The 15,192-nt window shown below is 39.2% G+C and overlaps 3 protein-coding genes across 4 annotated transcripts; all 3 read right to left on the minus strand.

The window, feature by feature from the left end:
* Positions 1–594: 594 nt before the first annotated feature.
* LOC141829157 (putative phospholipid-transporting ATPase 8) lies at positions 595–8,097 on the minus strand. Of its 2 annotated transcripts, none has more exons than XM_074716577.1 (11): positions 7,654–8,097; positions 5,533–6,884; positions 5,338–5,448; positions 4,976–5,252; positions 4,410–4,498; positions 4,225–4,330; positions 3,936–4,145; positions 3,734–3,859; positions 2,738–2,836; positions 1,950–2,141; positions 595–1,318 (listed from the first exon to the last, which is right to left on the minus strand). In XM_074716577.1, the coding sequence occupies exons 1-11, from the start codon at positions 8,053–8,055 to the stop codon at positions 794–796; spliced, it is 3,489 nt and encodes a 1,162-aa protein (XP_074572678.1). In that variant the 5' UTR covers positions 8,056–8,097; the 3' UTR covers positions 595–793. The 2 variants fall into 2 exon arrangements, with proteins under 2 accessions (XP_074572678.1, XP_074572684.1); XM_074716583.1 differs by having other exon boundaries at positions 7,370–7,794.
* Positions 8,098–8,836: 739 nt separating this feature from the next.
* Positions 8,837–10,030, minus strand: LOC141847753 (uncharacterized). The gene is made up of 2 exons (XM_074735872.1): positions 9,989–10,030; positions 8,837–9,388 (listed from the first exon to the last, which is right to left on the minus strand). The coding sequence occupies exons 1-2, from the start codon at positions 10,028–10,030 to the stop codon at positions 8,837–8,839; spliced, it is 594 nt and encodes a 197-aa protein (XP_074591973.1).
* Positions 10,031–10,218: 188 nt separating this feature from the next.
* On the minus strand, positions 10,219–14,691 carry LOC141847968 (1,4-dihydroxy-2-naphthoyl-CoA synthase, peroxisomal-like). Its single transcript, XM_074736079.1, has 9 exons — positions 13,320–14,691; positions 12,807–12,929; positions 12,473–12,574; positions 11,820–11,858; positions 11,641–11,739; positions 11,392–11,439; positions 11,135–11,230; positions 10,872–10,994; positions 10,219–10,714 (listed from the first exon to the last, which is right to left on the minus strand). Exons 1-9 carry the CDS (start codon positions 13,578–13,580, stop codon positions 10,598–10,600), a joined length of 1,008 nt encoding a protein of 335 aa, XP_074592180.1. The 5' UTR covers positions 13,581–14,691; the 3' UTR covers positions 10,219–10,597.
* Between the last annotated feature and the right edge of the window lie 501 nt (positions 14,692–15,192).

Here is a 15,192-nt window from a genome sequence, read left to right on the forward strand (position 1 = left end):
AAGCTTCGTTGAGTTTCATGATACTACGTCTACGTACCGCCGTGTGAGAGAGCAGTTGACTCGCGGGAACAAGGTTTGCTTAATATGTCTTACATTTCGTCCATAATATTTTATATGATTTTGATTTTTTTTTTAGCACTTCGTCACTTAATATTGGTATGTAGTTTCGCATGTGAATAGCACTGGTTATTTGTACAATTTGGGGCTTTAAAATAGGATTAAAGTCGATTTTTATTCGTGCAGTAACTTGGAAAATCTGTTCAACATTAGGGAAGCAACGTGCCGAATGTGCCAGAGAAAACAAACATTATTGAAGGATCAACCTGACCGGTTGAATCTACACTGGATATGGTGGATCGAATAGCACTGAGTAAAATTACCAGTAATTCATAGAGTAACAATGTGAGCATATGCTAATCTAGAAAGGCTTGAGTAAGGTGCACTACACTGCTAAAGAAAGTACAAAAATTCCTGAATAAACTAATACGATCACCAACCACAGCATCCGTCAAGATACCGTTAGGTCATGCAATTCATACATCGCCAAAATATTATCTTATAAAACACTTGGGCAACGTAACGAATGGTTATAAATATGTTCACAGCGTGTATTTATAGGTGCAACAGCTAAATCCATGTGTCCATCACCGATACAATATTGAAAATTTTGTATAATCTATCAGCAAAGCCTATGTATATCTGAGTTGTATGAGAAGATTTCCAACAGAAATACATTTATGTAGTATTACAAAAGGAGATTCCTGGCAAATATTAAAGGAAACTAGGTGAGGATTTAGCGTGCAAAATTCATCGCAGGCATCAATTGCAGTCTTTGAATTAAGTTATGATACTTGGGGAATAACGTCTCTCGTGTGGTGGAGAAGAAAAAGTAAGGTAGTAGGGCAGAAATTACAACAAAGAGAGTAGTCATCCAATAAAGAGGACTTGAGGCGCAGGCTTCCAGAAAAACGTGGTATGCACTTGAGGATATCATTGGCGGGAAGAAACCATAAATCACTAGGAAAATGTACCAAACTAGGATGCTTCCCCATATAACAAAGTGTTGGATCCATGTGAAGTAGCTGAGGTAGATTGCTAATTGGCAATTCACTGTCCACACTACGCAAGTGTACATTGTTACTCCGAGGATATCGGATCCTGCCGCATGACCATCCTGCCGGAATGCTTGATGAAATATGGCTCCTGTCGTGAAGTAATAGATAATCAGAGAACTGCAAACTCCATTAATCATCCAGCCAAGAATGCGAGGCCAGCTGAAGAAGATGTTGTGAATACCGTCCTGATGTAACTTGGGAAACTGCAAGAATTGTGAAGACGCTGAATTTGAGAGTCCACAATTTACATCATCATGATCCCGCCATCATAATAACTACTGTATGGGGAAAATGTTTTTTGCTATCCAACCATAACAACTTCAGATTCCATTCCCTAAATTGAGGGAAGATTTTAAACATTACATATTCATAGCAACTTTTGGATTATCTTCACATTTTTACATGAAGATGTGAACAAGAAGAGAAACAAGATCATGCAAGTAGGAACAGATTATTTAAAAGGCTTACTTGATTAATTTTGAAAGATTTGCAACACAAGCAGATGGTAGCACAAGGAATATACATGCAGTTAAGAGACAGCAAAGGAATCTACAACTACCTTCAAAATTGAGAAACAGACAAAGAACTAGCTTGGTAAACAAAATGCAGAATATATTGAAGCAAAGTAATTGCAACATATGCAACTCTAGACCTGGTAAATTTAATACCATTTTATGACAACCGGTAAAATAATTGCTGTAGATGGGAAATCTCAGGACAAGAAGTAATTTTCTGGAAAGCTATAATAGTCAATGGTTTTTTAGCACATCATTTTTTTGACCATGAACTATAGGGCACAGAAAGTATAAAGTAAATTCAAACACAGTTATTTACCTTTATGCAAAGACGGGCAGAAACGTCTTTATCAAAAACACCAAGTGCAATAACTGGAAGAGACGTGAAGGCAACACTATAGAATGATATGAACCAATCATTATAAGCAGGCTGTCCTGAGAAATAAGCATGGGCCTCAAACCAGAAGAGAGTAAAGCCGAATGTTATGTTTTTGTAGAAAAAGTAGCATATCTGTTCACATCAAACAAATAAAGTACCACATAAATTTAAGAGAAAATCATCATAGGTGAAAATAAAGAGAACCAAAATAAACAAGCACCAATTTTCTAGGTTCAATGAAGCATGGGCCATTAACACGTGTGAAGACAGTTTATTAAAAAGATAACAGATCCAAATGTTAGATTAATTCAGTAAATATAAGCCCCAGGCAAAAGTCAGAAGAGTATTTAAAAAAGGGAAGAAATATATAAACAAAAATATGAAAATAACACCACTGAAATTGTGTAATATGATTGGCATTCTTTTTAACAAAATTTCATAGTTAGTTTTCATAATTAATTAATCAGTTCACAGGTGGGGTAATTCAAATAATATACTAGCTAAGAGATGATGAAACAGGGTTGTATCAAACAGTTAAATGCAAGCAAAGAGTGAAAAGACTGAGGGTGCAATCTATGTGATATTCAACAAGATTCAGATTGTGCAGGTATCCTTTCAAATTTGATCTGAGCTGGATAGTCAACAAACAGGAAAAAAAGGTTTGAATTGAGTGAAATATATTCATAAACAAAAAAAGTAGAAGTAATAAATGTGAAATAGCTCCTCACCATGGCTGAGATACGTCTATAACACCAATGACCATGAACGAGGAGCAAACGCTCCAAGAAACGAAACTGAGCTATTGCAAAGTCACTAGACATGACAGCCTGCAACAAATAATTGCATCTTACAGATAACAATATATATATCTTTGCAGTCTTGCTTAAAAGTTATCGTGCTAAAGAAAAACAATACATATTATGTATAACTATATGATTCCATGGATGGCATGACCAAGTTTTTGTCAAAAGAAATCTATTACACGTCAAAAATTTTTTAAAAAAATTAACAATATGTTCAAGATAATAACAACTTAGTGTATAAGATTAACTTAAATTCCATTCCTTAATAACTAGTTCAATCTAGTTCTCATATATTAATGAACCAAGTCACACCTAATATCAAAAATTCAGCTTTAGATGAATATGATCTACAATTGGCATGTTTAGTAGCATTAATTATGTAAAAGTTCATGAACAGAACTCATATACAAATAAGCAAGTTTATTTTCAACAGGAATATGATCATGTTTCAGTTCACAAATAGCAAAGCTTGCTGAATACCCACAATTGGTAAGAAATAAGATGATATAATTCCTTCCCTTGATGATGTTTCAACTTCAACTAAGTTTTACTCATTACCTTAAGCAAGCAGATATATATTATATGTGCATCTGGTTTAACAAGAAAAAGTTCAAGCATGCAATGAGGAAGCCTTACATTCTATTCACTAATAACTGTGACTTTCAATTGTGCTATTCCAGTTGAAGAGGAATAAATTCTAAAAGTGTACCAATTTCAGGGTACACAAAGTTTGGGGTGTGTATTCTCAAATCTTAATCTCTAGTTTGCATGCTATGTGAAATCTGAGGGGGATCTTTGAAGCCCGTGCTATGAAAGGCTAACACCAATTAGCTAATCTGTCTCCATATACCATGTAGCAATAAGCATACAGAAACAAGAAAGGATAAGACAAACTACAATATGTCAATCACAAGCATGGACCTGCATGCCCTCAACTCCACTGATACCAACACCAATGTCAGCCTCTTGAAGCATGCCAACGTCATTGGCTCCATCACCAATTGCAAGTGTAGTTTTTCTGGTTTTTCTCTTCACCAGTCTCGTTACCTGCATTCTTAGTTAGAAATCAATTATTTTATATGTCAAATAACTCATTGTTAAAGTAGTTAAGTGAAATACACACAAGAGCCTTCTGCTTTGGTGATGTTCGACAACAAATAACAGATGCACAGCTAACTGCCAGATCCAAAAAAGGGTGCTCCAGACTAGTTGAGAGAGCAAAGGCCAGAGAGTCACCATCAATAATAAGAGCAAAGGGAACACCACTTCCTTCCATTTTAGAAACTCTGAATTGCGCTTCATGTATTTTCTTGGTAATATTTTCATGCAAAGTCTACCAAGCAATTAAATTGTGAGAAACACAAAAAAAAAAAAAAAAAAAAAGGTACTATAACTGATCCTTATCTCTGCACCTTTTCAACAGCATCCTTTCCACCATTTCTTAAAGCATTAATATCAGATTGATCAAGAGTGATTATGAGCTGTTCCATTCCTTTGCGCAGTAATTGGCAAGAAAACCTGTACAGTCTAATGGTTTAGTCAAAACAAGTGAGACAGGAGCTATGCCTAGTTTAATAGCATATCAAGAAAACATCACCCTATATTAACTGCAGTTTCCAATTTATCGCCAGTCAAAATCCAGATATTAATTCCAGCTTGTGCAAGTTTGTTAATACACTCTGGAACCTATAAAGAGAAGAAAAGAATGAGCAAACAGTCGTCTGTTAAGCAGGTTCTTAATTGATGTGACACATGATACACACAAACTATTTTGAGCTGATATCTAGAAAGAAAACTTATTGGAGTAACATCAAGATGGCCAAGGCAATTCATTAGTCATGTAAGGAGCAGAACATTATTTATCAAGGAATTTCACTCTTTCAGAAGAGGAGCCTTGGTGCAATGGTAAAGTTGATGTCATATGACCTGGAGGTCACAGGTTAAACAACTTCTTACAAAGTAGGGTAAGGCTATATATAATAGATTCTTCCCCAGAACCATGCATTGATGGGAACTTCATACATTGGATTGTCCTTTACAGTAAACATACAAAAGAGTAACATGTAACACTAGAAAGGTTGAAACTTGGAAACTAGAAAGGTGAATGGATTATCAAAATGAAACCTATATATAACATTCCTTTTAGAGGCAGAAACACTTTACCCCTTTCTGTAATTTATCCTCAACAGCTGTAGCACCTAAAAGGATAAGGTCTCTCTCGATCCTGTCAGCTACCTCATCCACAATTGCATCATGATCAGCATTTACTGAATTTTTGGCCTTGAAATACTCCTCATTCCATGTTATGTATTCTTCTGCACTTAGTACACGGTAAGCAACTGCCAATGTTCGTAGACCTGACTCAGAGTATTCACTGATGTGGCACATGGTATTATGTTCAAATAATTTTCCATGTTTGCCAAGCCTCTCACAAATGACACTAAACCATGAAGAAATAAGTGTGAGGCAGGGATTATATCTCACAAGATTATATTATGGAATAAGTGCAAAGTTAACAAATAAACCTGTCAGCACCCTTGCAAAGGAGCAATAACTGGTTCCCTTCAGTCCTTATAATTACTGACATTCGTTTGCGAGCGCTACTAAATTCTAAGGTGTTGAGAAGTTCATATGTCCTGCATATTAAAAAGATTACAATGACAAAAATAGAGGATGGATACTAGTATTGAACATTATATATCAAGTTAATGGAGAAGCACCTATCAACCTTTCTGCCAGTTTTAGGATCAAACTGATGCAATGAGATGCTTGTCTGAGTTCTATTGTAGAACTCAAAGCCAAGCTCCCTAGAAGCTGTAACAAAAGTAGCTTCATCTGGTGACTCAGCTTCATACAAAATCTCTTCAGATTTAGTCGCAACAGGAATAGCTGTATGGCAGATTGCTAACACCTGAAAAAATTTCTCTATTATGTCTGAATTAGGTTCTTTAATCCATTGTCCATGCATTAACTGGTTATCTCTGAAGTTAAAGCCTTTGGGTGACCTTTCTGGAAATCCTTGAGTATTGTGCCTCATTAAAGCAAAGGGTTTATCATGAAGTTCAGATGAATCATATTCTGTGACTCTTGAAAGATTATTCTCTGCCTCACATGATTTACTGCCATAAGAAATACCAGCTATCGAACATTTCACAAACTCCATTGAGTTACATGTAAGTGTACCTGTCTTATCTGAGAGTATGGTATGAACTTGTCCAAGTTCCTCATTTAAATTTGATGTCCGAGCACGTGCAGGTTTATCACTCTCCTCGCAGTACATTTCCTGATCACGGTCTATGAACATGCTTTGCAAAACCTTAACTATCTCTATGGATATATACAATGAGATGGGAATCAAGCACCCATATAGCATAAGATCTGTCAGAAAGTGAAAAAAGGCAGCCAAAGTTGTCCGATTAGGATCAAAGAATATTGATGATTTTTCTGGTCTCAAATACCACCTATAGCTTCCAGCATTAATTTCTTGTTTTGTTTTGATGCCAAAGAAGATAGAACTAATGGAGCAAATACAAACCAGAGAAGTAAAAAGTACATAAATTATTTTATCCATTCTCCTCTCTATGTTACTTCTCTTTGAAGGAGGATCCATAGCATTTTGCATTACTTTTGTGTCATGTCCAGTGAAAATTACAGCGCCATAAACTTGCTGAGTATTTCTAAGTTTAGAATCTCTCAACAGAATTTGTTTGGGACTGATGGGATATTGTACACCTTCGTAAGTCAGAACCCCAATGAAGGAGTACAACTTTTCATTTGGGTCTTCACATTTAACTAATGCTTTAAAATTCTGGAGATTGTCATCAATGTGCAAGGTTGAAGTCACTTCCAAGCTCTGTTTACGTTTTAAGTTTGTCTCTCCGTCAAGGTTCATGGTCTCAACGTAGCAAACACCATCATGGTAACTTGTAGAAAGCAAAAGTAGATCAGCAGGGAAAAATTCATCCTTCTCCACCCTAACAATATCTCCAACTCTAAGTTTCTTCCATTCTGTTTGGTAAAAAGAATGAGCTCCATCATAGACATTAACCTTCCGATTGTTGACTTCTATATCCTGATAAAATTTTGAAATTTTAATAACATACAACAAGAGGCATTGCCTCCCAAGTTTCAAACTAAATTCATAGTCAGATGGATATTCCTAATAACAAACTACAACACTATAATCATTCAAATAAACTAAAACATTTATTTTAGGTATGTTTTATTTTTTCCTCCATATTTCTGATCCAAGACAAACATATTCTCTCCATATGAAACCAGACCTAGAGGTTATTGTAAAATGTCCACATTATCTAATGAATTAACAGTTAGTCAGGTAGCATCTTTTTAAGCAAACCTATTCAGATATGACTACCTAATTCCTAAATTGCATTCCCTAATTTACTTCAAAATAGCCAATGGTCAAGTAAAAAATGGGAGATGCAGATTTTTTTCTCATCCTGGACTTTATGTTAACGAACAACTAGAAGAGAGGGCGTGTAAGTTTAAGTCTTGGGAGGAAAATAGATCTAGAGCAGTAAAAAGTAAGCTAAGTACCTCCATGTTTTAATTTAGAGGCACAATTGCGGGTTTTCACCATCAAGAAACTAATCGTCAAGATGCTAACTAAAACGGTGTTCGTTCTTAAGAACCCACTTCTCTTGATTCTTCAAATGTAGTCATGAGGAATAAATGGCAATCGTAATACATGACTTCCAGCCATGACTAAATATCCCAGATAAACCAAGATCAAGAGTTGTTTGAAACAAAAGGAGCACTTAAGGCAACACGAGATCGAGAAGCGGCCGCCCGTGTTTACTTGCTTCAACCATGAAAATCACCTGCTTCTTCCGCTGCCAATCTTCGATGGCCTCCTTCGCCATTGTCGCACCGACCACGACAACAAGGGGGAGGAGGACACTGACGGCCCGATACGGAGCAAGCGGGCTGAAAGAGATGCAAGCTACTATGAGAAAGAAGAAGTTGGCCACTCTCCGGAATTGCTCGAATAGGGACTTAGGGACGAAATTGGCCACCGTATACTTGGTGGTGGAGATCGTGTTGTCTGGATAGTTGAGATCCAACGACTCGGGGCTCGCCGTATCGTTGCAATAGACCATCCTGGAGTAGCCGTCGTCGTCGCCGCCGACGGAGATAGGTTCATCCAGAGGAGGGTGGCCTCGGCGGCGAAAGAGACCGCCCATCTCCACGAGATGGACCGATCTCCTCCTGTCCCCGGCCATGGCGGAGGAGGAAGGAATCCGCTGAGGCAAAAGGGAACCTAATTCGCTTTATTATCGCGTTAAGGAACAAATAAAGCGAGTAATTCATTTTCATAGCCTGATATTCTATTTTAAGTTCCGAATTTCTTATTTTTCAAAAAACAATAAATATATATTTAACATTTGATGAAATCAAATATTTTTCTTAATTGCAGCGTTTTTATGTTTTTACCTCAATTTATAAAATTTCATTTTTCTATTTTCCTTCAAATTAAACAGTAATTGAGCATTTGATTTCCACAACATTTATTTATTATGATTATTTTCTAGAATGTTGTTCAATTCAAATTTGATGGATTAATAATTTAGCAATGGAATGCATTTGGCAAAAATAATTGTAATAATTCTATATCAGGCAATGCTTATTATTGTTTCAGGAAAGTATAAAAAAAATACCTTTAAAATATAACTAAGTTATTCGATGGAACAGATTTTTATAAGAGGACAAGGATATTCTACCTTTTGCAAAAAATGGGAAAGTATAAAATTACTTGATAAATCTGAGAGTAGGTGATAAATTGTGGTATTTATAAAGTTAATTTTTCTATTTAATATAAAAAATTGAACCTTTGATAATTTCGTTGCAGCAGCAATTTTTTTATTTATTTATTTTTCAAATATCGCAACAATTTCCAGACGATTCAACTCCCAGAAACAATTCGTCGGTTGAAATGCGCAAGAACACAACCGAACAAATTTCTCTCTCTGAAATACCGATGCGATTTTGTACAATACGCAGCGATTAATTAAACTCTTCGACAGTTCCAAAAGTGGCCGCCGGTGCACTTCCTCGGCCGACTCCTCCACCGGCGCCGCCGCTGCGCCGCCGCAAGCACCACTCCCTTTGAATGCCGGAGAAGGAGACTCGGCCGAACCCCCAGTCCCCCACCTGGTAGAGCTCCAGCCAGACCCCGTCCTCTGTTTCCATTAATCCCGGCGGCGACCCACCTTCGTCCTGTCTCCACTCACCGGAGCTCCTCCCAGCCTCCCCAACCATCACCGCCTCCCTCATCTTCTCCCTTCTCCGGCGCAGAGACGCCAAGCACCTTCTCGAGGCCACCCACGGCGCCTTCACCAGGGCCAGCGCCAGCACGTTCACCACCGCAAAGGGGCAGCAGCCCAGCGCGACGCAGTCGCCGATCGCCAACGCCGTGCACGAGCGGCAAGACTCGCCGGGGCACTCCACGTGGTCATTTCCCACCTGGACGACGTCTGCCATAGGGAGGCGGTACCTTGCCGGCGCTTCGGTGCCGGCGTTGGGACTGGATCTGGCCATCAACGCGTCCGGTGGCAGCTGTTTGTTATGAATATGCGAATAGCGCGATATTTAAAGAAAAAAAACTTAAAAGAGGCTTTCCACCGTGAAGGATGACTGTCTGGTTCCTGAACATCTTTAATTTTTTATTTATACGATAGACATATTTCTATATTTATTATAATTTTTTATTTAATTGTAATAGGTGTTTTACTTTGGTAAAAAAAAGTAAATAAATGATAATACAAATTCACATATTTAGTTACGGTAAGTGTATTTATTTAGTTGTAGAGTTGTAGTAGAATTCAATATAAGTTTTGCAGAGATGGGTAGTACAAAGTATAGGGGTGCAGTTTCTTTTAACAGGGGCAAATTTATTGGGATGTTGAGATGTCTGTGTGATTTCGGAGCTGGATCTCCAAATTTGGCACTGTGGGGAGAAAAGCTGCAGTCTCGTAGCTGAATGTATCCACTGTTGTTTGATATGGTTATAATAATTGAAATCGACAGGCAGCTTTCAGAGAGCGTATAGCAACTTGACTAAATGAAAGGATCATGGCAAAATGGCTATGCATCAACATGATGAACAGAGTTTTGTTTATCGACTTAAAAGAGTTGAGGTTGAGGTGACTTCCACACTGACCTGGAGGAAATTTTAAGTTCTGGTGAAGATTGAAACATGATCACTGTAGGGAATTCTTTGGTCTCTGTTCTCACAAGAACCTTGTATATATTTCGTTAACCATATCATTATTATTATTTTCCCCTTTAACACTGTCAAACCTTTATAGTTTATTTATTTCTGGGGAATTTGCCATTGGCTTAGAATATGTGCATCTCCAACTAGAATAAGGCAAAGCTGGACCCAACTACGGGAGAAGATAGTATAAACTAATTCTTCTTCAGTTTGTGCTTCTGATGAATACATATGTTTAATGGTAAACTAAACGATGATCCTCATCGACATTGGATATCAATTAAAAGAGTACAATGTCAACTATTGCGTTGACCCTGCACGTCCTTACGATTGTGGATGAATATACAGAGTCCAAGAGATGAATGAGTTGAAGGCAGGCCAAAGTTGAATCCTGTTGAACTCGATCGATCACCATTTTCATTAGTCTTTTGTAGCAAGCAATATCAAGAAAGGTGCTAATTGATGAGCCAGCAAAGGTCCAAAATGAAGCTTGTCGAATGATTCAAGTCAAAGGTCCAAAATCAAAAGTAGATGATACGAAGAAAGTGAGATCAAGGCCTTCGTGGAAATTTAGAGAAATCTGGTTGCCGGCGATCCATATATGCTCTCTTGCCTTCATTAGCCTCTTCAGTACCATAGAAGACTAACGTTGCATTTCCTCCCAGCTCCTGAGAAGAAGAAAAAAAAAGGATCACAAGGAGCTAGTGAGCATGGATTATCCTAAGTACATAGAAAAGTAGCTGATGCTTCATGTATTATCGTTTCTCATTGTTCTTGTTTTAGAAGAAATAGACAATGTTCAAAAAGGTATATATTGTAAGATACCTGCAGACCAGCATGGCCATCATCTGCAGCATTAAGAGCAGATTTCAAGATCCGGATTGCCGTTGGACTGTTGCGTAAAATCTCACGGCACCATTTCAGTGTCTCAAGTTCCAATTTCTCCAGCTTTAAAGAAAGAAAATAGTTGAAGTTTTCATGAAGCATGACTGATGAGGACAAAGACATGTACTTAATCTGTTTATGCAACTGGAAATATCATTTTAGACTTGTTTAAAGAGAGAACTGGTTTATTTTAACAGACTTACAGGTACTACTACGTTCACGAGTCCCATTTTTTCTGCTTCATAAGCATCGTAGAATCGGCACAGAAACCACATCTCACGTGCTTTCTTTGGCCCAATCTAAATGTAACATAGCAAGTACACAAGATCAGTTTATAAAACTAAGAAGGTTTGAAGAGAATAAAGATGAAGCATTCATCAAATGACCATGTTGAGCACTTTTATATTTAGTAAACATAACCTCATTTCTAGAACTTTGTTAGTGTCAAAGTAAAACTCACCAAACGGGACATGATGGAGGATCCATAACCAGCATCAAAGCTACCAACCTGTAACATGCATCAATCGATGTATAAGAAAGTTTGAAAAATTCAATATTTTGAACAGCATGGTACTAGAAGGTTGAAACAATTGTTATCACAATACTCTTCAAGATGAGACAATTAACATTATTATTGATACAAGAAACATTCTTCTGCACAAGAACTGATAAAATGATATGAAGAAGTCTTCAAGAATAAAATTAGCACCTTTGGCCCAGTCTGACCAAAAATTGCATTATCAGCCGCGATAGTTAAGTCACAAACCATGTGTAATATGTGACCACCACCAACCGCATAACCTGCTACCTGATTTCAAATCATAGCATACAACTACATCTAAAGGTGGAAGAACCAAGATTAGGAAGAGTGGCATAAAAGTAGTGTACCATTGCTATTACTGGTTTAGGAAGCCGACGTATTTGTACCTGAAAAAAGTTGCGAGTGAGCTAGCACTACTCTTAACAAAGGATACTGAATAACCAATATTTTCAGCAAATCTTTCATGCAACACTGCAATCTAAACAAGTCTCGGTAAGAATTATCAGATTCATAAGGGAGGAACATGTATCAAACTAAGAAACTCGTAGCATCAATCTTGTAAGACACACTAGAAACTACATACTTAGGTTTCAAAGAAGCCAATTAGTAACTATTCTTTGTTCAAGCATGTTGTACATTCGAGCCACCAACAGAACAAGGATAAATTACACTCTAGGATTTACCATAAATGAACAAAGCAGAACCAACTATAAACTTTCAAAACAATGAAAAAGAGAAACGTTAGGCTTACGAGATTCAAATTTGAAAACAAACATGGTACACAGAATCATTAAAGAGACAAATACTTAGATTTCATGAAGCATTAGTTTCCAAACAATATCAACATGCTTAAGGGTTTATCTTATACCTACAGTTATAACTTATAGTCATCCCAAAAATTGTTAAGCGCATTATATATGTATGGAAGAGCCATGGCATCGAAACATTTGTTAGTATTAAGGCGTACAACTCATCCAACAGATAAAGAAAAAACATTCACCTGGAGATCCAACACATTAAGACGGCCAAAATTTTCAAAATCAGCATAACCATCAGGACCTCTTAGTGCCTGGTCACCACCACTACAGAAAGCTTTGGTTCCCTATTTAAAGCAAAATACAAGAAGTAAAAAATGCGAGAAAGGGTAAATTTTAAGACATGCCTCTTCACAATCCACAGTAGAGAGTAATTTTTTTGGGTTTCTTTCTCCCCATATCTTTCTCTATGTGGGTCAATGAAACATCATAAATGGTAAATTTCATTTCAATAGCCAAGTCGGATTATGGAAGCAAGTAATCGACTTAAATGGCTCTTATTGCACAGCTATCGTGTACCTTTCCGGTAAGAATGATGACACCAATAGAGCTGTCATCCCTCGCATCATTAAACGCCCGAATAAGTTCTTTGATAGTATTTGGCCTAAAAGCATTCCTTCTTTCTGGACGATTGATTGTGATCTGTAGCAGTAAGAGGAACGCTTAAAATGAGTTACAATGTTGAAGCCAATATACCTCCTCATTCTGAACATACTATTTCAAAGCAAACAAGTAACTACAAAAGAATATAAATCATTTTTACAGATGAAAAGAATTCTTCGTTGTATGCATAAACTATATAGTTCTGTTTAAATGGAAAGTCATAACTCTCTTCCTGTAGTAAATCGATCAATATTTTTAATTTATTTAAGGAGATTTTTTCAGTAAGAAATTGCATTACCTCTCGTTCATCAAACTAGACCTATTTGAGTCTTTTGGAAAGAAAACGTTCCCAAGTACTTTCCACAATAGAAAGATATCTAGCAGCTTAGGAGCATCAGAATTCAGAAATGAACTTGATAAAGATGTTACCTTCGCAATCCCTTCGCCCACCGCTTTCTCATATACAATGTCGGTGTACTCCTTTCCGGACTCGTCGCAGGCCGGCCTCCACGTCGCTTCTCGCGTCGACACCTTCCCGTGGACCCTGTGGTAACTGTCGCCCGTTGAAGCGGTCGCTTGCCGGACGATCGAAGGCGGGGGTGAAGTGGAAGGTAGAGGTGATAGGTGGTTGGCGATGTTAGCGATCCTTCTCTCTGCTGCGCAGAGCTCCCTTCCCGACATGTCAACCATCGCAGCGATCGTTCTCTCTGCAGCACCGAGCTCCCTTTCCGAGATGGCAACCACCGAAGGATGTTGAGTCTCGAATGCATTGACGAACAGGATTTTGGATAAGGCAACCGATGCCTACCGTGTAGTGATAATAAGCGGATGAAGATTAGGAGCTGGGCCGGGCTGGGCCGTGACGGGCCGAGCTTGAGATTGATCGAGAGAGAAGAGAAAGTGAGAAAACAAAATGGCAGGAGACAATTCGGGTCAGTTGTCCAAGGGACGGAAATGATTTAACCGCGTGGGACCTACTACCTCCTGGCTTGCCTCCAGCGGAAGCAAGCTCCAAGATCCCCGCGTCCGAGGTGTCGGTCAATCCCGGCTCGGCTTTGCCAGCGTTAAAAGCCGGCCACGCGTAAAGCGGTAACGTTACATTACGACCGGGTCCAACTCACACGACCGGTCACATCTCGCCAGGAAAATCTACTGCGACATAGCAACTATGCCTTGGAAAAACAGCGGAGCCAGTTGGCGCCCATCCATCCCAAACCGTCTATCCCATCACAGCCAATACCATCTCATGACAACGTCATACACAGTGCGCGTCGTCCATGGCCCTCCTGCGACCTCCGCGTGTACAGACGCCTACAGCGGAGCCTTGCGGTCGAGAAAGCGAGTGAACTCCGTCCTCGAGGCGCGACAGCGCGATCGGAAAGCGCGACGGGGATGATGATGCTCGAATCGGCGACGTCGGTCGCTCTCTTTTGCTCGCTTCCAAGCTCCTTTCTCGGGTGGTCCGCCGCAGCGTTCGTAGTTCGCGACGATTGGATTTGGTAGGCTCCGCCTAGGACGATGCCGCAGCGCACGATCATCTCTCTCCTTCTCCGCTTTCCAAAAGATGCCTCCATGGCTCCATGTATCTCCAATCTCCAGACGTGTCTGCTTCTGCCGGAGCAAACTTTTTTGACGACGATCTCCTGATGTGGATCATCAGCTGTCCGACCTCTTGGGCTCCACCTCCTTTAGCTTTCTCCTTTCGACCTTTGACTTGTAGAATTTGGAAAGAGAAGGAAACTCACAGCGAGTAAGTAGAACGCAAGAATGCTTGGCAGTATGTCAAACGACGCAGCAGCTATTTGATGTTTTTTAATTTCCCATCCCTTTTATCTCTCCTTTTTATTTTCGCCTCTTTGCTTTTTCTTTTTCTTTTTTTATTCTGTGCATATTTCCGACGTAAAGCATCACGTGAGGGGCAGGGACGATCACGTGACCAGTTTAGTTGTTCTGATATTGCCTGGTCAGCCTCGTGATTGGCAGAAGTGCGAGATCTGATGACTTTGGGTTGCATGCGTGGAAGAGTGTTCAGCGAGTCACGTGGCTTCTTTTGACCGTCCAATGACCAACACGATCTGTCCCCTCTGACCGCCATTGCCAGGCCTCTTAAGACTGTGACACCACCGCCGGGTCATCACACATTGCCTTGTTCTGGCGTACTGCCAACCAAGCGCATCCGTCGTTGTTCTGGCAGTGTTCGTATCAGAAGAAGCAGCGCATAGCAGAGCAGAACAGGCGGCAACGACTCACAGCGCCAAGTTGTTTCTCTCTCTGTTGGCCGATCTCAAACCCGAGGCATCCA

Source organism: Curcuma longa, chromosome 1, assembly GCF_044706935.1.
Source record: "Curcuma longa cultivar G26 ecotype Majalengka, Jawa Barat chromosome 1, ITB_CL_G26_1.1, whole genome shotgun sequence".
Classification (NCBI taxonomy): domain Eukaryota; kingdom Viridiplantae; phylum Streptophyta; class Magnoliopsida; order Zingiberales; family Zingiberaceae; genus Curcuma; species Curcuma longa.